Source organism: Lissotriton helveticus, chromosome 9 (assembly GCF_964261635.1).
Source record: "Lissotriton helveticus chromosome 9, aLisHel1.1, whole genome shotgun sequence".
Taxonomy (NCBI): Eukaryota; Metazoa; Chordata; class Amphibia; order Caudata; family Salamandridae; genus Lissotriton; species Lissotriton helveticus.
In genome coordinates, this window is record NC_136070.1 from 1008536461 (window position 1) to 1008561639 (window position 25179).

At 46.7% G+C, this 25179-nt stretch overlaps 1 protein-coding gene across 4 annotated transcripts in view; it reads right to left on the minus strand.

Annotated features, from left to right (window-relative positions):
• SAMD4B (sterile alpha motif domain containing 4B) overlaps window positions 1-25179 on the minus strand; it is a 1202466-nt gene that overhangs the window by 959719 nt on the left and 217568 nt on the right. For all 4 annotated transcript variants that reach the window (XM_078661329.1, XM_078661328.1, XM_078661331.1 and 1 more), the window contains exon 3: window positions 20308-20784. In XM_078661329.1, the coding sequence (XP_078517455.1) occupies window positions 20308-20784 (477 nt within the window). The remainder of the gene's footprint in view (window positions 1-20307; window positions 20785-25179) is intronic.

Here is a 25179-nt window from a genome sequence, read left to right on the forward strand (position 1 = left end):
GCCTCAAGAAGGCAGACCGGGTCAAATGATTCTCTTTAAGAGTGACCAGAGCAGAGCCCTGCTGGGAAAGGGTCAAAATAAAGAGAAGGATTTGAGACAGGGAAGCAGAATAAGGATCAATATTTCTGTACAATATTTTACACATTTTTGCCACCAACAGAAGTACATGGTCCTGGCAAAGGGATGCCTGGCTGCCAAAACAATATTGCAGACATTGGAAGACAGGTCGAATGCTATCAACTGCCTCCACTCAATCTCCACGCAAGCTGATGTAGAGTTGACCGGTACGGGTGGAGGACCCTCCCCTGCTGCTATGACAGAAGATCCTCCCAAAGGAGCAGCCTGATCGGAGGATCGATGTTCAGTTGGACAAGCTTGGGATACCAGACTCTGTGCTTAGTACTTGGGCCCGGTCGCTCCTGATCTTCTTGATCACTCTGGGCAGTAGTAGTATTGGCAGAAAAGGTGTACAGGAGGCCTGAGCTTCACTCCAGACTAAAAGAGTTTCTGAGCAAGGGCCACTTTTGAACACCCGGGTCTCCTCCGGAACCTGTGGCTTCACCTGCACAACCGTACGCCTATTGGGCATAACAGCCCAATAGGCATTTGGTGTTCAATAAGTGTGCAATAAGAGGCTAGCGGAAGAAAAACTCTTCTTGCCTTAACTATCCCGCCTCTTAGATTCCCTGTCCGGGGGTGCAGAAAGGAACACGCCTTGTGAGGTAGAAGCTTAGACCACCAAGCTCCAGGGTGTAGGGTGATTGGAGAGGAATTGTGGGTCGACCGGTGTAGGGCATTGGTGGCGGACGATGATCCTATTCACAGGAGCACCTGTCTTAGGCTTGGACCAGGTGCCCTGAATGACATCATTTAAGGCCTTGGTGAAAGGCAGGAGGGGTTCTGAGGAGGAGACACCCAGCTGCAGGACCTCCGTCAAGATGTTAGTCTTGATGCCCACCAAAGGGACCTCTGCTGCCTTTCTCACCATCGTAGCGGATGAAGCTCCCTCCGACGTAGCAACAGTAGGTGCAGAAAGCATGCCAGAAATGCAATTCTCCAAGCGTCGTGAATTGAGAATCAAGATTTCATTAAAGACGCGGAGGCTAACATTATGCATAACATCTTTTATTGCAACTCCTGCAGCACTTAAAAGACCTCACAATAGATAAAAGCACTACAACTGGAACACACTAGTCCATAAATATTCCTTTCTCCCAACATTCCTCCTATTTTAATGCAGAAAACTGAAACTTCCGCTGCAACACACTGCTGGAAATCTTCCATCTTGCTTGCAATACTTTCTTCTTAATCTGCATAAAATAAAACCAAGAAAAAAATCAATCCTACCCTTTTTATTTTTTATATTCCAAAACGTATTAATAACCAACAAAATATATATATCTTGCACCCTAATCGCTCCACTCCTTACCCATCTGGGTTGCAGAGGGCGGGATAATCTTAGCCTCCGCGTCTTTAATGAAATCTTGATTCTCATTTCACTACGCTTTGAGAATTGCCATTTCATTACAAGACCGGAGGCTACCATTACGGAGGTTCAAAACCTTTCTAAACTACATTTGAAACATGCTTAATGGGTCTAAAATATTGTCTCGCAAAAGTTTCTGCTTTTGCCCAATCAGCTGCTTTTAGCATGTCTTCCAATCGCCACCTGATGAATACATCTTGCCATTGGGTCAAGTAGAGAATGTGATTTGTACTTTTCCACATCTATTACACACTCTCTCCTTACGTTCTTCACCCATCTAGAAATCGTAGCAGTACTTCCCGCTCAATATGGATTCACATAAGAAATTAAGTTGATTATCTCCATCTCCCCTATTTTCTAAAACCCTGCTTTTATACTCATGCAAACAATTCACTTAACACAACTTTTTCTGTTCCCTAAAAATAGGATAAAATACAGAACTAGACAGTCTTTGTTCTCTAATAAATCTCAAAAAATATACCATCTGGTCCAACTGACTTCTTACCCATTTCCAATGCCTTAACGACCGCCACAATTTTGCAAGAGATCAGACGCACAAGTTATTGCTTGTGTAACGATATATCTGTAAGAGACATTAGTTAGTGATAGATTCCTTACATTAGAATATCCCCAGGCGTCAGACTGGATCCCGAAACTTTTTCGTCAGCAGTACCCCTGCACATTGGTAGGTGACGTTGTGCGGCTCCGCGTACGTCGCTGGCGTCGTGAGCGCCAAGATGACGTCAAGGAGACTACTAAGGCGCCACGCATGCACGCTGATGTCAGATCTGTACACGACTTTCCGCACCAGGAACGCAAAGCCATGCAAGAAACAGACCACTGGTGCCATAAAAATAGGGCCCTGAAAGGGATGACCTTAAACCTAGAAATCAGTTCACAGAACGGGGAGGATAGGTGGGGCGGTAAAGAATGTATCACTAACTAATGTCTCTTACAGATATATTGTTACACAAGTAGTAACTCTTGCATCTGAAAGAGACACGTTAGTGATAGATTCCTTACCTTAGAATAGATACCCCAGCAATACCAACCCCGCTGGTGGGTCTGCGAATAAGATTACACCAGAAAGTCACGGAGAACAAAACGGCCAAAGAAGCCGTCTCTCCGGACTTGACTGTCAAGGCAGTAAGGCTTGGTAAACGTGTGCAGCGAGGCCCACGTAGTTGCCTGACAATGTCCTGCAAAGAAACACCGCGTCCCAAGGCAGTAGTGGCTGCCGTCGCCCTGGTAGAATGGGCACGCATCCCCACAGGTGGCTCCTTCTTAGTCAACAAGTAACTTGCTTTGATGCACAGAACGACCCATCGCGAGATGGTCAATTTGTGCAAGGCCCGACCTTTTTTGGTGCCCAAATAGCCAATAAAGAGCTGGTCATCCACCCGGAATTGTTGTGTGCGCTTCAGATAGAACGAGAGCGCACGTTGTGGGTCCAGACGGTGGAGCAACTCATTCTCTTTCGAACGATGTGGAAAGAGGTGGGCAAAGTGATGGTCTGCCCGATGTGAAAGGACTTGACAACCTTTGGCAAGAAAGAAGGATGGGTCCTTAAATCCACCTTGTCCGGATGAACAGAAAGGAAAGGAGGTTTCGAAGAAAGAGCCTGGAGCTCACTCGCGCTACTGGCAGAGGTGATAGCTACCAGGAAAGCAGTCTTTAGAGTGAGACGACGTGAAGGACAGACGAAGGGGCTCAAAGGGTGCGCACATCAGATAGGTAAAGACAAGATTTAAGTCCCATTAAGGCATTATGAACGGCACGGGAGGAAACATGTGTTTGAGTAATGTTTTTCAGGAAACGGTTAACAACCGGGGACTTAAAGAGAGAAGGCTGATCTGGAAGCCTTAGAAAGGCAGAGATGGCCCGAAAGATAACCTTGATAGTGCCCAGAGCAGAGCCCTGCTGGGCCAAGGATAGTAGGAACAGAAGGACCTCAGAAAGAGGGGCAGAAAGGGGATCCACAGACTTTGCTGTTTACCATGCCACACACTTGTTCAACCTGGAGGGGTGCCTGGCTGCTAGAATGACATCACAGACTTCGGGAGAAAGAGCGAAAGCTGTCAACTGTCGCCACTCAATCTCCACGCATAGAGGTGGAGGCTGGACAGGTTCGAGTGGTGGACCGTCCCCTGCTGCTGCGACAGAAGATCCTCCCGAAGAGGCAGTCGGATCGGGGAATCGATTGCCATGTTGAGTAGCTCGGGATACCAGTATCTTCGTGCCCAATCCAGAGCCATAAGGATGACTTGGGCGTTGTCGTGCTAAATCTTCTTCAGCACTCTGGGCAGAAGTTGTATAGGCAGAAAGACGTACAACAGCCCGCAGCTCTACTCGCGATGAAAAGCGTCACCGAGCGAGTGCCGCCTTGGGAATTCCAACGCGCAGAATTGATGACATTGTGCGTTCTCTTCGGTGGCGAATAGATCTAACCAAGGTTCTCCCCACTGCAGAAAGAGACCTTGCGCCACGTCAGAGTTCAGACGCCATTCGTAATCCATCAAGCAACGACGGCTGAGTTTGTTCGCCCTGGCGTTCAGAGAATCTGCCAGGTGTTGAACCACCAAGGTAATGCTTTGATGTTCCAGCCATGTCCAGAGACGCAGAGCCTCCCGACATAGGGTCCATGACCCCACCCCGCTCTGTTTGTTGCAATACCACATGGGGGTGGTGTTGTCCGTGAACACCTGCACTACACTTCCACGGACAGAGGGAAGGAAGGCCTGCAGTGCCAGTCGGATCGCCCGAAGTGCCAAAACATTGATATGGCGCCGGGACTCCGCCGGAGACCAGAGGCCTCTGATCTCCGCCTCTCCCAAGTGGCCGATCCATCCCAGGAGGGACGCATCAGTCACCATTGTGTGGTCCGGTTGGGGAAAGGAGAGGGATCTGCCATTGACCTAATCTCGATTCGTGAGCCACCACTGCAACTTTCGTGCAGTGCCCTCCGAGATCTGGACATGATCAGACAGGTTGCCCTGATGCTGTACCCACTGGAATTTCAGGTCCCGCTGCAGAGCACGCATATGCCACCTGGCATGTTGTACTAGCAGGATGCAGGAGGCCATCAGGCCCAAGAGCCGGAGGGTCATCCTGACTGAAATCCGGGATAGAGGCTGAAAGATCGGAATCATAGCCTTAATATCCTGTACTCGCTGCTCAGGAGGATAAACCCGAAACTGCGTCGAATCCAGAACCGCTCCGATAGAGGAGTTTCTGAGAGGGACTCAGTTGCGACTTCGGCACGTTGAACCCCAGCAAATGCAGGAGGTCGGCCGCAGTCTGAAGGTGGGTGACAACTGCCTGGGGCGAGCCCGCCTTTAACCACCAGTCGTCGAGGTAGGGGAAGACTGACATCCCTGACCTGCGCCGATGAGCTGGGACCACCGAGGGGCGCTGGTAAGGACGAAGGGGAGCACGGCAAACTGAAAATGCATCTGGCCAATTGTGAAACGCAGGTAACGCCGGTGGGCCGGCAGGACGGGGATGGGAAAATATGCGACCTGCAAGTCCAGCGCTACCATCCAGTCTCCAGGTACCTGAGCCAGAGTCAACATCTTGAACTTCTCCTTTCGGAGGAAGCGATTGACGTCCCTGAGGTCCAAGATGGGGCGCAGGCCCGCTTTCTCCTTCTTGGGGACCAGAAAGTAGTGGGAATAACAAGCACGTCCTACTTCTGGCCCAGGAACGCGCTTGGTGGCTCCCTTTGCCAAGAGGGCCGTGACTTCCTGTTGGAGAAGCGCAAAGTGGTCCACCGACATGCGGTGGAACTGAGGTGGCATGGCTGGGGGGGGGGGGTAGACTCGAAGGGGAGGGAGTAGCCCCTTCGGACGATTTGCAGCACCCACCTGTCTGAAGTGACAGAGCACCAGTGGGGGAGGTGATGTTGAATCCTGCCGCTGACCGGCGTGGGGCTCACCCAAAAGCTTGGACTAGGAAGGCTTTGAGGCCAATGCTACGGGAGCGGAGGTGGACTGATCCGTACGCTGGCCCCCTCTGTCACCACGGCGGCCACCACGCCCGCGGGCGCTCTGAGGTTGGTTCTGCGCATGCTCCTGGCAGAACTAACGTGTAGGGGCGGCCCTTCCATGGCCATGAAAGAAACGAAAGGTAGACGTGGCCGGGCGTGTGGAGAGACCCATGGACTTGGCCGTATCCCGAGAGTCCTTGAAACGCTGCAGCAGAATGTCTGCCTTATTGCCAAACAGGTGAGTACCATCAAAAGGCATGTCCATGAGGGAACTCTGATAATCCCCTGAAAGCCCTGTGAACCGCAGCCAGGCATGGTCAAACCCAGATCTTTTGACTGGGTGTGAGTGTTTGATTGGTTCAGATGCTCCGTCCATCACCACCCCCTTTTGTACCGCTTTTGGCCGCCATAAGTGTGGCAGGGTATGCTCAGACGTGAGTCCCTTGCTCACTTTGCCACTGGATTCAAGCAAGCCGGGCTGAAGACGGCTGAAATGTCAGAAACCGGTCCTCGGAAGCTTGTTTCCGGTCCAGGGAAGGCATGGCTTGGCAGTTCGGGCTGGACTGTTCCCATGACGAACAGGGTCAGACTGATTTGCATATAGCCATGTCTGAACTGGGGTGGCAGAGTGGGCTAAAGAACGGTGATGGGTCAAACCCAGATCTTTTGACTCGGTGTGAGTGTTTGATTGGTTCAGATGCTCCGTCCATCACCACCCCCTTTTGTACCGATAGTGTCCCACACAGCATGAGAGTAGCGGGCCAAGAGGCATGTGGCGTTGACTGACCGCAGCCCCAGGCAGGCAGAGGAAAACAACTTCGTGCCAAACTGCTCCAGCTTTTTCAATTCCTTATCTGGCGGAGCGGTAGGGAATGCACTTTGGGAAGTGGAGGCCTGAATGATCAGGCTCTCCGGTGTCCGATGATTTGTTAAAAAGGCAGGGTCACCAGGTGCCAGTCGATGACGCCTGGCCACGTTTTTATTCACAGGAACGCCTGTGGCTGGTCTAGACCAGGTGCCCATCAAAACATCCGTCAAGGCCTCATTGAACGGAAGCAGAGGTTTCATAGAACTTGCCGCCGGCTGAAGCACTTCACTAAGGAGGTTTGTCTTGAGGGTAACAGTAGGCAGATCAAGGTCAAGAGCCTCAGCTGCCCTACGGAGCACCACAGTGTATGTGGCGCATTCCTCCATGACAGCGGGAGGAGTCACAACCCCAGGCTCAGAAGAGAGGTCAAGGCCACCTGCATCCTCAGAGTCCTCCGCCCACTTATGTTCGGACTCACACTGCCGTGCAAGAAGGTCCTCCAACCCCTCCCAGTCATCCCCCTCCTCCACAGCCCGAGGCACAGGCTGCGGGGAAAGCACAGGGGAAAAGAAGTGCTCCAACGGCGCCGATCCGGCTCCATGTCCCAATTAGGGTCCCAAGCCGGAGCAAAATTGCCCAGAAACTCGGGCAAGGGCGGAGGTGGGACGAATGGAACCCATTGCAGCACCGGGAACGGAGCAGCATGGGGCGCCGGAGCCGCCGGCGGGGGACCTTGCAGCGCCGGAGTCAAGAAAGGGCCCTCAATAGGGAACATGGGGCCCGAAGGAACGCCTGCGGGAGTCCTAGGCCTGAAACGGTGTCCATGGCGACAAGGAACTCTTGCACCTGGGCAGGAGTCGCCGACTGACCCGGGAAGGGCGAGTAGGCCACGGGACTCTCAGGCTCCAAAGGAGCCGCAGTGGAAGGAGCCCTGGACCCCTGAAGGGGGGAGGTCGGCGAGCGTACATGCTTCTTCGACTTTCTTGTGACGCCTCTTACCAGATTACGAGGGTGATAACTTGGACCCAGAGGAGCGATGATGATGGCTCCGCGGTCGGTCCCTCGAGCGACCCCTGGACCTCGAACGGTGCGGAGAAGACTACCGGGCCTCCAGCAGCATTTCAGGACCGCTCCCGCAAAGCCTTCGGAGCCATGGCCAGACAGTCGAAACATGACCTGGAGTCATGGTCACGCTCCAGACAATAGAGAGACGCCATGGGGGTCGGCCGCCGACATCGCACGGCAGGACCCGCAGGATTTAAACCCTGGCACCAAGAGTCAAGGACTCAAAAAGAAGTAGAGACAAAAGTCTCAAAAAAGTTAGTCAAAAAGTGACTAGGGTACATTCTCTAGCCGGATCTGCGGTTGCTGGTATAAAAAAGAAAGAACTGACGTCCGCGCGCATGGGTGGTGCCCAAGTAGTCTCCATGACGTCATCTCTGTGCTTACGACGCCAGCAACAGATGCGGAGCCGCACGAAGCCACCTACTGACGCGCAGGGGTACTGCTGACTAAACTTTCTGGATCCAGTCTGACGCCTGGGGATATTCTAAGGTAAGGAATCTATCACTAATGTGTCTCTTTCAAATATAAAAAACAAGCCATTTTTTCAGAAAGTCTTAATGTCCAAATGTCCAAATATTGATTAGCTTGCCACTGTAAAATGAAAGACAACATAGAATTAACATCCAATAAAACACTATAACGTGCCTTTGGAGGTCGCCTTATCCTCATACTTTTCAGAACCCTACATACCATCACGTTCCTTCCTATAGATTTGCCATCTACCTGTGAATGCCCAGCTGAAATTGCAGATCTGTAAGTTAATGGTCCTGAATTCTAAACCTTCATGAAACTTCTCCGTCAAAATATTTACCACGTCTACTACAGGAGCCTCCATGGGATCCAGACCCCTTGCCATGCACCAACTAGACCATATTCTCCAAATTCCTGTGCATCTATTCCTTGTGCCAGGAGCCCATGACTCCACCAGTAGCTCTGCAGCCTTCTCCGAAAGTCCTTTGACTCCGAAGGATCTCCTAACACCTCTAAGCAAGAAGGTTCAAACCCCGCTCAAAACCAAAGGGTGTTCTTCCTCTTCTGATTAGACCCATCTTGGCAGGCATCAACATAGGTTCTGCACAAGCTAGTTGCATTACTAATGAAAACCAAACCCAAGACACCCAAAAGAGAATCACCAGAACAACTGGACTTTTCTCCTGTCTCAACTTCGATAATCATCTCTGAATCATCACGAAAGGTGGAAAGGCATAGCCCTTCCTCACTTGCCACACCTTTTGGAAGGCATCCATCGAAGTCGGTTTTGGATCTGCTCTCCAACTGAAATACTCCTTCAACTGAAAGTCAATCGACTTGCAAAGAGCTCCACCTCCAAGGGACCCCTATACTTTGTTTATCTTCCCAAAATAATTCTTGTCCAACTTCCAGTGGCTGTAATCCCTCAAACTTCTCGAATTCCAATCTGCACTCACATTCAATTTCCCTGCCAAAGATTCTGCTTTGACTCCCACTTTGTGCTCCAAGCAAAAATTCCAAAAATCTTTTGCCAATTTTGCTAAATTCCAGGACTCCCTTCCTCCTAACTTGTTTATATAAGTTACCGCAGACACGTTGTCCATCCTCATCGGAACTTTGACCCTTCAAACTCTCTGAAGCTTTGCATAGCATATAAACTTGCTGTCAATTCTAAATAATTTATATGTTTCAATTTCTCTTCTCTTGACCACACACATTCTGTCTCCAAATTTCCCTGACGTTCTCCCCATCCTGTTAAACTTGCATCTGATTCTATCACAAAATCTGGCATTACTACAAAAATTGCTCTCCCATTCCATGCCTCCATATTTTCTAGTCACCATCCAAGTTCCTCCCTTGCATCCGTATCCGAAGCTACTCTGTTTCCATACCACATCCCATTCCTTAGTGCATTTCCTTTTAGCCTCTGTAGTGCACGATAATGTATAGGTCCTGGAAATATTGCCTGAACCGAAGATAATAGACCTATTATCCTTGCTAATTCTCTTAAAGTAACCAAGTGTTTTTTCAAACTCTGCCGAATTTCCTTTATCATTTTCATCGTCATCTCTGGCAGTTTTAACTGACATACCTTCGTATATACTTGAAAACCTAAGAATTCAGTCTGTGTAGGTTCCATACAAGATTTCTCCCTGTTCAATATGAAACCTAACTCCTCCAATTTTGCACCACCTCCTGCATAGATCTCCTCAACTCTACCAGACACTGCGATAACCTCAGGATATCGTCTAAATAAATTATCATTCTCATCCCCCTCTGTCGAAAGTAGGCAACTACTACTCTCATCACCTTTGTGAAACACCAAGGTACTGACGAAAGACCGAAAAGTAAACATAGAAATTGATAGTTTCCCTTTCCATCTGAATTGCAAATATTTCCGACTCTCCTTCGCCACCGGAATTGTAAAGAATGCATCTTTGAAATCCAACTTCACCATCCAATCTTTTTCTTTCAAAAGATCCCCGAGGCAATGTATTTCCTCAATTTTGAAATGCAGGCATACCGGGTACCTGTTTAGCTCCCTTAACTGTATCACTGAGCGCCACCCCTTGCCCTTCTTCTCCACTAAAAACAGATTGCTTACAAAACATTTTTCCCAATCTTCTACTTCTCTTATTGTATTCTTTCCAACTAGAGCAACTATTTCTCGTTCTACTATTGCTTCTTTTTCTGACATCTTTATTTCTCTTTCCTGAAAAGGATTTATTTCGAATTCTATTACGAATCCTTGAACTGTATCCAACACCCATGGATCTTTTGTGATTCTCTCCCATTCCTTCTTGAAAATTTAAAAACGACCTACACTTTTTGGGGAAGAAACTAAAATAGTTCCCATACTCGCCTTCTCCTCCATTGTTTGCCTGGCCAAATCCTCTTGAATATCTTTCTTCTTCATGCCCTTACTCTACTTGGAAAGAAGCCTGAATTCTGCCTGTATCCTCTACATCCATTTTGTCACGCATACTGGTACTTGTTTTGTTGACCATATTGGGATCTTTTCATTTCTCGGCCAGTAAAGGGTCCCCTTCTACTGGCCCTTCCAAAAACTCTAAACATTTTACGCATGATTCCCTGTGCTGTATCCAATGCTGTATAATTCCCTAAGTACGTTCCTATGCCTTTCACTAAACCTTCTCCAAACAACCCATTACAATCCTCATTTCCTTCCTTTTGTGCTAAATCTCCTAACTTCTGATTTAATTTAATTAAAATCGCCTTCCTCCTTTCTTGCATTAAACCTGCGCTCGCACTACTCAGAAGGAATTACGCCCTTTGGCTTCATCGTCTTATTAGCTCCACATCAACTTGTTCCTCCTTCTCGTAAGCATCCTCTGCCCTATATTAAGGAACTTTCCCAACGGTCCCACAACATCCAGCAATTTGTCTTGGCAGATTTGTAATGATCTTTCTAGACCCTTCCTAGGATCTCTCCCAAGCCTAAACAAATAACTTATTAGATCTGGATCTAAATTTGGGGTCTTCTACTTTTGAACATTCTGCCTTCATAATCGTATGCATTTCCCTGTCCAAGGGTTAATCAACCCAAGTCTTTATAAACTTTGTCAAATGTTCCATTGGTAACCACTCACTGCTTCTTGGATGTTTTATAATAACCAGACTAAACATATCTCCTCCAAAGAGATCTTTAATACTCTCATTACTTGCTTCTTTCTCCATATCCTCAAACTCCTCATAACCATCATCTTGCAAATCCAAAATATATTTGTCCATGTTTTCATCTCCTTTACCAGACATAAAATGTTTGATCCCATATTCAAATCCCTCCTTCTCTTGGGTGCCGCCAAGGGCATCCCCCTCTTTGCGTGCAGCCATGGACACCTATTCCTTTTGTGCGGCCAGGGACACCTTTCTTTGTGGTTGACTGGTTTCCAACCTTTATTTTTTGTCTCATGTCCACCTCTTCTGTATGTCTGTTTTTTTTCCTTCTCTTTTGTTTCCCAACCTCGGGACTCATTCCTTCCCCCTTCAGATAGAGTAGATTCCTCACAAGATTCATTACCCTTCCTTTTCCTATTTTAAATGAAGTCCTCGATAGACTCTTTAACTTGTTTTTTTCATTTCATATTCTATTGTTTAATTAATTCCTCATTCACCTTACTATTAGAAACTTCATTCTCATTGTTTAATACTATTTCCATTTTAAAACCACAATATCTCTTTCCTAGTGCATAAACTCCTAATACAATTTGTGTCAAAATTCCAAAACTCCTATTCTTAGAGTCTTGCAAAATATAACCAATATCCCCAATAACCTTTCAAACTCTATGCCATCAAAGCTTCCTAAATTGTTCTACGCTTCACCTACGATGAAAAACAGCTGTTTTCCACAACGCGTACTGGGACAAACGTTAAACTGTATCTCGTGCCGCTCGTAGTCGGATTCTGCGGTCTGTTGGAATTCACCGCGTTGGAGGAGACCTGCTCGTTTTGGGACCCTGGAACTGTGGCTGTTGAGCCTGAACTCTGCTGGACTGTAGGAGACCGGGACTGCGAGGCCCACCAGGCAGTGCGCTTTCTACATCTCGCGCACCTGCCGCCTCTTCCCGTGACTCCTCCCCTCAGAGCACCTCGCCCCTTAAATCACGACTCGCGGCCCTCGCTCCGCGCGTGCCGCTCGTAGTCTGATTCTGCTGTCCGTTGGAATTCACCGCGTTGGAGGAGACCTGCTCGTTTTGGGACCCTGGAACTGTGGCTGTTGAGTCTGAACTCTGCTGGACTGTAGGAGACCGGGACTGCGAGGCCCACCAGGCAGTGCGCTTTCTACATCTTGTGCACCTGCCGCCTCTTCCCGTAACTCCTCCCCTTCCGTCCTTTCGTGTATTTAAGGTGGAACTAATGCCCGGGACTAAGCCCGGACAAAGGGCGGGCCCTCTGTGGCCCTTCGAGGCCTATAGAGACTGGACTGGGCCGGATCCCTGGCCAACTTTCTATTCTGCTGTATTGCAAGTATATCGCTATTGACCCTTGCACTGGTACCTTTTATTAACTATTTGCTCATCGTTTATTTAAGTCTGCATTATCTTTGTGGAATCCATCAACGTCAGGTACTGTTAATTGTCTCTCATCTTGGTAGTAATTTGATGCTATATTTTATTGTCATCTGCTATTTTTGTTAAAGGCTATGTCTACCCGTGAGACCCGCAGCCAGGCTGCGGCAGGTGCAAAAACTAAAAAACTAAGGCACATTGGACAATTTTATTCTTCGCACCAATTCTCTAATTGACCAGGGAATAGTCCTTATGGAAAGAAGGGTCTGGCAGGACCTTGCTCAAGCTAAAAGGTTGTCATTAGGTAACATAGCCTCTGCGCATACCCCAATCAAAGCCCTAAGCAATTCTGATCCCCATCCTATGCAGACCGATGCCAGGTCTCACACCACTACTAGTACCCATCTAACTCTCTTTGACCCTCTAATTCCCCAACTTCGACTTCATTGGTCAACAATTTAATATCCATACCAGCTGTCGTTCACCATGAGAACATCCACACTCAAAGGGGTATTTTGGAAGGTGCAATTCCCAAATCAAAACGAACAACCCACAAGGTCAATAGTGTCAACTTAGCCCCTCAAGAGATGTTGGGATGTAACAATGATTTGGCAGGTGCCAGTGGCACTATTGAGAAGGGGAGGGATCAACTGGGTTACAACACAGGGAGAGACAAGGCTCAATATGTATCCCACCCCTTAACAATGGGCATTCCAGATGATACAGTCTCTAACAGTAGTCTGGTTAGCATTCTTAACTGTAGTTGTGATGAATCCTCAGAGGATTTAGAGGTTAGGAATGCTTCACTTTTGAGCTCCCTATCTGACCTTATCAAATCTCTACTTTTGCCCCTGAAAACTAGACTGCAGGGCATAGAACATCAGCTCCAGGCTCTTTCCCTGGAACTACAATCCAAGGAAACTAACCACGCCCAAAGGGCTTCCAACGTACCGGCTCCTGCTCGTAGTCTCCCGTCCATAACTAAGAAGCAATCTGTAGGGGATAACCCCACTCCCAAGACCCGCCCTCCCAAAATTCCTATCCCCAGGGGTAATAAAGCTTGTACAAATCAGCCATCTACTAATGCCGCCATTAATCCTCAGAGTGTAACTGACTCTATCACTTCAGTCCCCAAACCCTCTTTACCCCATCCCGAGAAGCCGAAGTTACGCCGAAACATCAGTCTACCACCAGACGCCTGTCCTTATGTGATAGTTTTGACCGGTGTCCCTGAGCTCGCCCCTGCCACTTCTGAACCTTTCTGGGCACTCAAAAACAAAGTATGTCACTGGTTAGACAGAAATTTTCCTCCGCCTCCCAAAATTAATAATAAAATGCTCATGGTGGAGAGAGCTCCATGGGTAGGTGAGAATAAGAAAAGCATACAGGGAGATTGTGTTGTGGTTACATTTGAGGACCCGCGCTTGGTGGAGCATATCTGCTCTGGTCCCCCATGTAACAACAACACAACGATTATGGTTAAACCCCTGTCATATTTCTATATGTCGACGGAAAATCATGACAATAGGTGGAGTTGGCTGAGGACTTCCATCTGTGGGAGGGGGGGGATGAGGTCTGAGCCCTTGAAGGACCAGAATTTTACCAATTGGGGTGGGAATGACGAGGAAGGTTGGAACCTAGTACGAAGAAGAGCAGGGAGGCCCATACCAGGTGGCAACCAGTTTAATGGGGAATGGCTTGGTCCTCAGCTCAACTATCCTCTATTTCCCTGTTCTAATCGTTACAGTGGATTGGAAGGGGTGGACTGACTCCCAACCCAGTCTTATGGACAAATCGTAAGAGAGTGAGTGGTGCCTGTTCCCCCCCGGGGTTCGAAATAAAATTGGTAGGGATGGCCTAGTTAGTTTGGGAACCACTAGTCCTGGTAGAGGAGAAAAGGAACCCAGTACCTCAGACACAATGAAGGAATTATCTGTAGCCCCCACCTCCATTAATATTCTGTCCTGGAACATAGCAGGATTTTAAAAAAAACTTGTTAACCCTGATTGGAATGATTTTATAAACACTTTCCATATATGCATGTTCCAAGAAACTTGGTGCCTGACCCCACAATATAAAAATGGATACTCAACATATTTTATTCCTGCAGTACGGTGGGGAAAGGTCGCCCTTCTGGTGGCCTGCATATTTGGGTAAAGATAAATCTGAATTGTGTTGTCACCTCCCACAATACTGATTCCAATGACATTTTGCACATTTCCTTAAAGAGCCTGTCCGGGGGTACTATCTTTGAACTCTTTTGTGTCTATGCAAGAGGCCTACAGGGTGGCCTAATCTCGCCCACATTAGAGTTGCTAGACAGGGGGTTATCTGCTCTGCCACCAAGATCTAAAACATTAGTGGGGGGGGACTTCAATTGTACCTTTGAACCCCTGGACGATGAAAAGATTTTAGGTTTTAACTCAGAGGATTGGAGGCAGACCATACCATCCTTAGTTCTTGCTCCTATCAAGAAATGGACGGCCAGCAATCCAGCTGAACGCTCTGGCTCTAGATCACAATCTACAGGCTCTGAATGGGCGAACTGTTTCTGATCGCGATGGGGCAATGACCTTTAACAGGTTAGGCTGCCCATCCCGAATCGACTACATCCTTCTGGATACTCAGTCATGGGTTAGCCTAGTTGACATGAAGGTTAGTCAATCAACAGATAGTGACCATAATCCATTATGTATGGAAATCCACTGGGCAAATGGGATCAGCAAAAGTGGGAATCCAGAGATGATCACTAAAGAGGTTTTCCCCTCCAATTGTAACCGGAAGTTAAAGTGGAATGTGGTTAGGTGCGAAGAGGGGAAACTTAATAGTATAAAAGAGCTAGTTTTGGTTGAAACTCGCAGCTTAGCAACTGTTGCTCTAGCAGCACCTCATCCTCCTGGATCAAACTTGCCAGTTATGTATAAGAACTTAACAGATAAAATAGGAGAGTTCTTTTCCAAGAGGTCACAGGGGACGTTTACGGCAAACCACAAACCTATTAAGGGTAACCCCTGGTACTCGGCAAACTGCAGGAATAAGAGGAAAGCTATCACGCTAGCCATAAAAAGTAAGGATCCCACAGCAGTGAGACTAGCCAGAAAAGAGTACCACAGAAGCATAACATCAGCTAAGAAGGATTTGGAGGAGGAGCACTGGCAGCAGCTTAAGGCCGCAGCCTGTGGGAAAAATTCTATCATTTTTGGGAAACTGATCAATGCTCTTGACAGAAGGGGGGCAGAGCAGATCTTAAATCACATAAATGAACACCAATGGTACTCCCATTTTTTAAGTTTGTGTTGTGAGGACAGTGCCGAAGGTCACCCAAAATCCCCAGTTATGGTAATCGAGAGTGAGCCCAGCATAGAGCTAGGCATCAAGGAAGAGCTTTTCTCCCCTCAAGAAGTCCAGGATGCTATTTTAAAAATACTTCCAGGGAAGGCGGCTGGCCCAGATGGCCTGCCGGGGGACTTGCGACTTCATGACCCCAAACTATGGGCAGACCTTATAGCCTGTTTAATGAATCTAATCCAGTCCGGCCACCCTGTCCCTGAATCCTGGAAGGGTGCGGAGGTTATCACCATATACAAGAAAGGTGACAGAGAGGACCCTGCCAACTACAGACCAATAAGTCTAATTGACACCATTCAAAAAGTAGTTGGCAGGGTCATCATAAACCGGACAGAGACATGGTTAATGGAAGAGGACATCTTGACCCACTTCCAGGCGGGGTTTAGGCGCAATGTACCAGGTTTTTCGGTTCTGTGCAGTCTTTTGGAAGTCAGTGACCATCACCAAGGTTAGTCTGTATCTGGCTTTCATAGACTTGAAGACAGCTTTTGATGTCATCCCACGTGCTAAACTTTGGGAGGTCCTCCTGGACATGGGTTTCCCTAGTTATCTGTTGCAGTTTATTATTAAACTCCATGAAGACAATTATGCAAGGATTCGGTGGGGGAATCAGGGTCAATTGACAGGAAGGGTACCAGTCAACAGAGGGGTGCGGCAGGGATGTGTGATGGCTCCAACTCTGTTCTCCCTCTTTATAAATGGGGTGGTGACCATTTGAGGGAGGACCCCGCGGATGCCCCTGTCCTTGCCGGGGAGAAAACCCCCACACTCCTCTTTGCGGATGATACCCTCCTGATGTCTAAAACCCCTAAGGGCCTGCAAAAACTGCTTGATCGCTTCAATGTTTTCTGTAAAGACCGTGGGCTAACGGTCAACACTGCGAAAACGAAGCTGATGGTATTGTCTGCCAAAAGAAACCGTAGGAAGGCTTATCTATCCTTGAATGGGTCCCCTCTAGAGGTAGTGGACGAATTCGACTACCTTGGGGTCAGGCTCTGTAACAACATGAGCTGGGACTCCCACTTGTCCAAAATGGTTTTAAATCTCAAAAGGGTCTCTGGAGCAATTCTAAAGAATCAGCTCCTTTCAATCAGTAGACCAATAGCCCCTGCCTTGGCAGTTTATGAGGGGAAAGCTTTAGCTTCGGCAGTTTACGGCTCTGAATTATGGGGCGCTGAGAACACTAAGGCATTGGTAGTTGCAGAGAATAAGTTCATGAGAGATATAGTCTCGCTTCCTCCCTCGACCCCTCCCAAACCACTATTTCTCGACATGGGCAAAAGATCGATCTCTGAAATAGTTCAACTCCGTCCCTTGCTATTCTGGGTGCGTCTTAGAAGGACCCCTGAATTAGCAAAATATGCTTTAGTGTTGGACGAGCTATTTAGATTGAATGTATCCAACAAAATAAAGGGGCTCAACAATTTAAAGAAGCTGGTGGTATCTATAGGTTTGGATGGATCCTGGGCCTCACAATCCCCCCCCCCCCACCCAAACAAACTGTTAAAAAACTATATTGGGATTGGGTAGAGGCCAAGGCCTTGCACAAATCAAACTGGGGTCCCTTAACGGACAACTTTCTTGAACACAAGCCCCTTGGAAAGTTAGAGCCATTTCTGGACTTCATCCAGACTCCTCGAGATAGAACTTTGTTCCTGAAACTAAGATATGGTACCCTTCCCCCTCAAAAAATACGTGGAAGGGTGGAAGGTCAGGAGGGAACATGATCTAAAATGCCCAGGTTGCCCATGTCCGGAAGAATCACTTGGCCACTTTGTTTGCATGTAAAGCTTACAAGCAGGCTAGAGCAAAATGGTTGAAACCAGTGTGTAGGGAGCTAGGAGTTAGGGACCATAGATCAGCTCTCCACATTATTTTAACCAACACTACCTCTATGTACATTGTTTGTGGGGTCGCCAAGTATTTGGCGAGCGCCTGGATTATTCGGTCAAAGCTGTTATCCAATGTTTGTACAGATCCTTCCCAAGAATGAATTTTAATTATGTTCAGACCCCCCCCCCTCATCTCTTAAACTGTTTGTAATGATGACATGTTTTTAGAAGAAACTGTAATACTTGACAAACTGTCTTATGTATTTTTTGTATGTTTGCACTTTTATGATACATCTATCGAATAAAGTATTACAACGTATCTCGAGCTAACTCAAAATCAATCTTTTCCATTATTCTTTTCCCAATCCAAGATGGCCGCTCTTCTCGCGAGATCCCGCACGCAACTACGTGCCTTCTGGCTCATAAGGCCTCTCTTGTTGAGCTCATGCGGACTCAGCTACTGCGTCTCTGATTTCAATTACTCTGCGGCCCCATAGCTACGGCCTCGTCATAAAAACCATCACACCAGCCTACCTCTTGCATCTTACCTGTAATTATGCATTTTTTTAAAACAAATTAAGTTTCCCAAAAAAATAACCATTTCCTGCTGTTTATATTTAAAAAAATACATATTCACAATAAGCCTAGACAAAAACTTACACCCTATTAAATTTATAAAACCAATACGATTACATACATATTAAAGCATGCTTCCAGAAATTAGAAGCCAGCTCTAAAACATTCATAACAAACAAAAACAAATACTAACTCACACAGGAATTAAAAGTTATGACTTATCGGTTTAAGGAGCAGTAATTAAAGGAGCAGGAATGTTGGGGTAAAGGAATATTTATGAACTAGTGTGTTCCAGTTCTAGTGCTTTTATCTATTGTGAGGTCTTTAAAGTGCTGCAGGAGTGGCAATAAAAGATGTTATGCATAATGGTAGCCTCCGGTCTTGTAATGAAACCCAGGGAGGGATCCAGTCCAATGCCCTCACTCAGTTCCTCATACCAGTCCATTTTGTGTTCTAGCTGGTCTTCTGAAGGCTCAAGCAACTCATCCCAATACTCCTCCATTCCTATCCCCTCAAAATAAGGCTGAGGAACCGACCTAGTAGCAAAGGGTGCTGTCCGCGCCAAAATTAGTGGCAAAAGGCGCCGGTCCGGGTTGTCAGGACTAAGGATGGAGTGGCGGCACCGGGAGTCTCGGTGCAAGGGCCAAGGTAGGTCGCAGGGGTAAAGCCGGAAAAGGTCCGGATCCACATTTTTAGGACTCCTGGAGCGGCACCTGCACCTTCCTTTAGCCCGTGGCACAGACCACCTGGACGTGCGACTGAGTCGAATGTCCGGCAGCAAGCAGCTTTAGGGAACACTCCCTCAAAGCCTTCGGAGCCATGGCCCGACAGTCGGAGCACAAAGTCAAGTCATGGTCATGCTCCAGCCATCAGACAAATTAAGTGTGAATCTATCACAGACATAGCAGGCGCTGCACGGTTTGAATCCAGAAGTTTTCGCCATCAAGGGAAAGCGTACACACCCAAAAAGAAAGGGGGGGGGGGGACAAAAAAAAAACGACAAAACATTTTTTAAAAAGCCTGCCAAAACGTGACAGAAGGTAGCACTCTTCATGGCGTAGAAAGACAAGAACCAACGTCAGCGCACCGCGGTGGTGCCTATATAGGTGTCATGACTTCTAGGCGCCACTTCCGGCGCAGATGATGCAGACTATGTCACATCGAGCCGACCGCCACCTACTGACAGCAAGGGTATTGCGCAAGCAAAAGATTATGGATGCACACTGACGCCCAAGATCGTCCAAGGTGAGGAATCTGCAGCTAGATGTCTATAAGATACATTCATAACTATACCTTTCTACAAAGTAGTAGCCATGTCACGGACATACGCCAACAGTGAACACCACCTGTAAGTGCGGGATCCAATCCCACTTGCTTTGTGTGCTGCACCTCTGGACAAGGAGAGGATTAAACAATGGCATGAAATGTAACTATAGATTTTAATACCCAATATCAGAGTGTACAATATATTCAAGCAGACAGGGAAGAACACCAACACAAGGAGTAAAACAAACATTGGCAATGCAAATAGGTCTGGCTTTAAAGGAATGTTGAATGCTAATGTGAAGCATTACAAATCAATAGCAGGAGAATTAATATCCATTTGTGTGGAAGCATTGAACTGTAGAATATCAGTGTAGGTTACTAGGTTAGGTAACAGTTGCACTGTCAAGACAGACCTAAACATCCACGTAGGTGAATGACTGCCCTCTTCCCATCTGTGCTGCTGCCAGAGAAAGACAACCACTATGAACTAGTTACTTAAGACACTTCTACAGCATTACCATGTCATGTCCGCGTACCTGAAAGCTCAATCTCAGCCATGTGGATATATTAGATTATCACAGCTGCATGGAGGGCAAGTACTTTTTTTGTGGAAGCACACAACTTCTGCTCAATCAAAACATGTATTACTGGCTTCCGACATGTGGGCAGAGGCGAAGGACCCTCTAGGGATTCTCACATAATTGTCTGGTAACAGCTCTGTCAAGCCAGAGCATAAAAATGGCTCCCCAAGAAACTCAGAAAATGCCTTGTTTTTTAATCCAGCAGACAAACAATAAAGAAACCTTTTTTAAAGGACAACCAAAACATTTTGACGCCTTTGTGGTGACATAAGAGTTCCAATAAAGTGCACAATATAAGTATTGCATTGATAGTACTGAAAAGTGGAGTGTGATATGCTTACAACACATGACAACCCTCACCTGCATTGGTGCTGCTGCCCACACTGTTGATGGTGGTTGGCACAGACATAGAAGAATGAAATGATAAGTGTCCATTTTCCCGGGGAGGCTTTTCCTGCCAGCTGTGTCCAGCCTCCCCAAGACTGGTGTCACTTTGCCATTCGTCAGAGCCTTGGCGGGGGTGATAAATTGAGTCCGGTCTACTCCTGCTCTGACTCATGTAATTGCTGGATAGCCGTTCATCCAGGTGGTTGAGCCAGAGAGCCAAGGAGTTGCGGTCTTCCAGAGTGGTCGCAGGGTGGATAAGGGCATAGGATAGCAGCTGCCGGCTTTCCTCTGTGAACAGGTTGCTCTCCATGGAGTACCCAAGCACCTTCTGCAGAAGTTTCATGTACTCCGACTTGGCTTCCGTGTTTCCAGGCTGCAGCAATGGAAGGTGAGACAGTAGCAGAGAGATCACCTTTTCCTTCGATTCTTGCTGCCATTGACTTATTAACGCTGTGAAGAGGAGAACAAAGTTTAAAGATTAGATGAAAATTTAAAGCAGGCAGGTTTTGCAATATCAAACGTACACAGAGCTCTAAACATTTAGACACTGAGTAGGGAGACAATACATTTTCAGCAAGAAAGACCATGTAAAACATGTTTTTGTTTGATACAGTTTCATGTGAACTACCATGGATTGAAAATTAAAAGAAATATCTTCACAGTATGCTCTACTTTTACATAGACATTTCCTCCCAGGATCAGACACTGATGCATCCGAGAAGCCTCTTTTGGTTTAGACTCGTACATTCCAGAACCAAGACATCAGCTTAGGAGAAATTAAAGTGGAGCAGATTATATATTTTAGCTTCTTGCTTTCTTGCTTAAAGTATTCCAAGTTTCAGATACTGGCTGCCTTTACAAGGTTCACTACATCTTATTTTGCAATTTCTTCCTTTTGGGTGCTTCGGAGATTGCACTTGAAGGAATTGTGTTAGCAATGTGGCATGCAAAACTTCTGAAGCACATGATGCAGATGGTGGCAAGGCCCACAGGCAGTGAATATGGAATGAGGGGCCTAAGGGACAAAGTCTGGTGTGGTTTTTGCCATCATATTTTCACTGCAAATGAAAAAAAGACTACTCCTGTCAAAGACCTGCGAACCACTAAAGAAGAAAAAAACAGACAACTTAGAAACCTTGTGGTGAGAGGGGTCAAACATATAAAGAGATGCAGAACTAAGACAAAGCCTAATTATGAAATGTTAGTTGGAAGCAGTAACATGAGTGTCTGCATGAAGTGGGAGGCACACAGCTGTTCACTGAGGAAAGCAAGCCCAAGAGAGAATGATGTAGATCCGGACAGGAAAGGAATTATGCTAGTGATTGTGCATGTACTTAACGGACTATCATTGGCACATGCTCTTTCGTTCTGTTCTTGTTAACATGTTAATGGAAAGAACCAAGACTCCCTGTGATTACTGTATTATGTATTACCAACCCTGATTAAGTGATGAGCATTCTACCACTGTAAATGCACTTTGCTGATGTGACGTATGGAATTGTGCTTTTGTTTAAATGCAAATAAAAATTTGTTAAAAAGAAAATCCAGAGGGAAGCAATATTGGTTTGCAAAATTTTGCTTACGCAAGACAAACTGTAGGATACTGGTTGAAACAACCAGCTGTTTCGCATTTAACAAAAAAATTATGCGTTTTTGTAACAAATTTGACAAAACAAACAACCCCCAGGGTGCTGCAGCGGGCGTATAATACAGGAGTACATAACCACAATCCTGGACATGAAGTGTCACCTTTCAAACATCAAGAAACCAATTTCCCCCTTGTCCATAGGCAACCATCCCATTAGGTGTCTCTGGTCTTCCGCATCAAGTCCCAGGCAGCATTCTGCATATTATAAGCTAGCGTCCAGGAGTTGTGTCACTCTTGTACAAGTTCCTGCCATGGGCACCATGTTTTTGTGTACTTTGGGGGGCGTCCCCTCGCATAGTAGAGAGGTTCTTCTGTCTATCTGCACCACTCCATGTTGGAGTTCCATTCCTGTACAGTCAAGGGTTTTGTCTGTTTCTCGCCTTGCCACAGCTAGGGCTATACCGCAGAGAACTAGTGTATTTCTGTTGGGATTACCTCTCTCCAGATTCCCAGGAATATCAGCCAGGGGGTGAGCAGTGAAGTGTATCCGATCACTTGTGCTAGTCTGTTTTGTATAGATGACCAAAACCTGCTCAGTCTCAGGAAATTCCAAACTGTGTGCGCTAGGGTACCTCGTTGCCACTGACCAATGCCGAAAAGGAGGCGGTCAATCACCAATTGCAGCCCTGTGTAGCAGCTACAGCTGAATCAAGTTGAACATGGCCCAGATAGCTACTTCCTGGCGGTATGGACATGCGAGATCCCAATCTTCTTCCATTCTACCCAGGTCTCGCTCCCATTTGTCTCTGGGGAAAGAAGGGGTAGGCAATGTACAAAGAGTATAGAATGTATTTGTAATATGGCATGTCTGTGTAAGGGGGTTCACTGTACCCCATAATCCAGTGGGATTTCCTCTTCTATACCCAGAGTCTACTCAATCCAGCAGTGAAGAATTGTCCCGACTTTTCAAAAACATAGGAACGGGTCCCAGATAGGTCATATTGCTGATGTAAATCCTAAAATTACAGCCTTCCTGCTGCATTTCTCAGGTCCCTAAGCTTTGTGATGCCCAGCGTGTTCCACAGTCGGTGCCCTGCCATCCCAAGTAGGTCCATCAATGTTCTGGTTCCCATAATGGTGTCTCCAGGTTGAGCATCTGACTTCAAGTTAAGGCTGGATGTAGCCAATAAAAGTGAAGGATTAATCAAGCTGTAGCTCATATTTCACTCTTATTTTGAAATCAAGAATTTGAGAGGTCTGGTAACAGTGGGCGATCATTGGCAAAGTATACAAATGCTGATTAGGAAAAACAGGGAAAAAATGGTTGTCTGAAAATTGCAACCCAAGCTGGAGTATGAAATACACAAAGTAGCAGGTGCGACGAAATGTATAAAATTGAGAAAAGCAATCCTAAAGACCAAGGGATGTGTTACTTAACAGGTCATTTCCCCGAGATGGACTTAACTAAAGTAAAGGGTAGTAAATCTGAAGAAACTAGGGGTGCAATACAGGAGATCGAAAGCACCATCACAATAAAGGATAGAGGAAATGTCACTGCTGAAAGCAACATCTCAGTTCAAATCATCCAGGAGAATGATAAAATCACTGAGAAAGTTACTGAAAAATAGTAACTCCGGAGAAAGGAAATCAAGGAAAGAAGTTTACAGCAGAAATACCACACAGCTGCTGTGGAAACAGATAACGAAAACACGAATGTATGAAATGGTGTGAAGAATGCAGAACGGAACAATTTTAATCAACCACTTTTTTGCACTGGATCCACAAAAGCGGACAAGACAGTTGCTTCCAATTACAGACTGGAAACTCTGAGGAAGATATGTGGGAAAGTGCCTGCTTTTGTATGGTCACTCCGATTTCCTCCTCCAAATGCTGGTGGTTATGACTGATCCTGCACTGGAGTCTGCTGCCCAGACACCACTGCCTGTGCTCACTTCTAAAACTGTTATGTTCGACTTTGTAACCATATGCAAAACCTTTTCCACTTTCAGCGGTATGTTTTGTTAGTACTGTCCATCCTTGCTCTGGCTAGTATGTCCCTGCAATCTGATGGGCTGTTCAGATGTCCAAATTCGTGTAACTCAGGAGCCAGGCTGACAGTCGAAGAGACTCTGGGTCTGGATGCAGAACATGTCCCTGGCTCATAGTCAGCAGAGATAGGATCGATTTGAGTAGAACGTGACACTGCCATGAAAGGATGAGGAGCTCCGTGAACCAATGCTGGTGTGGCCATGCTAGGAGTATCATGTTGCAGGATTTGGCCTTTATCGTCCGGGGGTCTTTTGAGAGGAGAGGAATTGCAGGAACATCGAAATCAATCAAAAATGAATCCTACAACAACCACGGCTGAGGATGCCAGCTTGTGAAGAAGGTGGGGGGTCACAAAGAGGTCCAGATTTGGCTTGCATCACTGGAGAAAGACCGGATACAGTGTGTGTTGATCCAGTTCCCACTCATAGCAAGAGGTTTTTAGTCTGCTCAATGGGTCTATGTCGTTCTGGTTCCCAGGTAAATGTTCTGCAGTCAGATTTATTTTGTGATGTATGGACCACTTACAGATTAGCTGAGCTACCTGGGTAAGCTGGTGAGACCTGGTGCCACCCTGCCTCTTTATGTAGTGCATCATGGTTGCATTGTCTGTCTGTACAAGCACTGAAGACTTCTGAATCCTGGGAAGGATAGCTTGTAAAGGAAGATGTACTGCACTTAACTTGAGTAGACTGATGTGGAGGCCACGATGAGAAGGTGACCTCGAGATCATGGAGATAAGCTGCCCGTTCTTCCAGGGAAGCATCTGTTGTAATCACTAAAGGTGAGGCTGGAGATAAGAACGGCATGTCAACGGATAGATTTACAGGTTGTGTCCACCAGGAGAGAAATTGGACCATGTGCGCAGCGACCTGTATGATTTAATCAAAGGTTCCTGTAGCCTGTGCCCATTTATTGTCCAGTGATTCTTGAAGCAGACGCATTAGACAGTATAGGATTAGATGACTGTAGGAAAACATCATACCAGAAGAGATTTGTAGAGGCGAATGTAAAGTAAATTTCTAATTAGCCTTAATAAGTCATCAGCTATCTTTGTCGCTCTTTGGAAGAATCAATGCGTGTCCAAATCAAACAATATCTAAAACCTTGCTGATATAGGGACCGAAATTGTTGGTTAATGGAAGAATATGTGCCATAGAGGTACGGTTGGTATCTCCCTCAATAAGATGGTTGCACTCTTAATAGAGTGC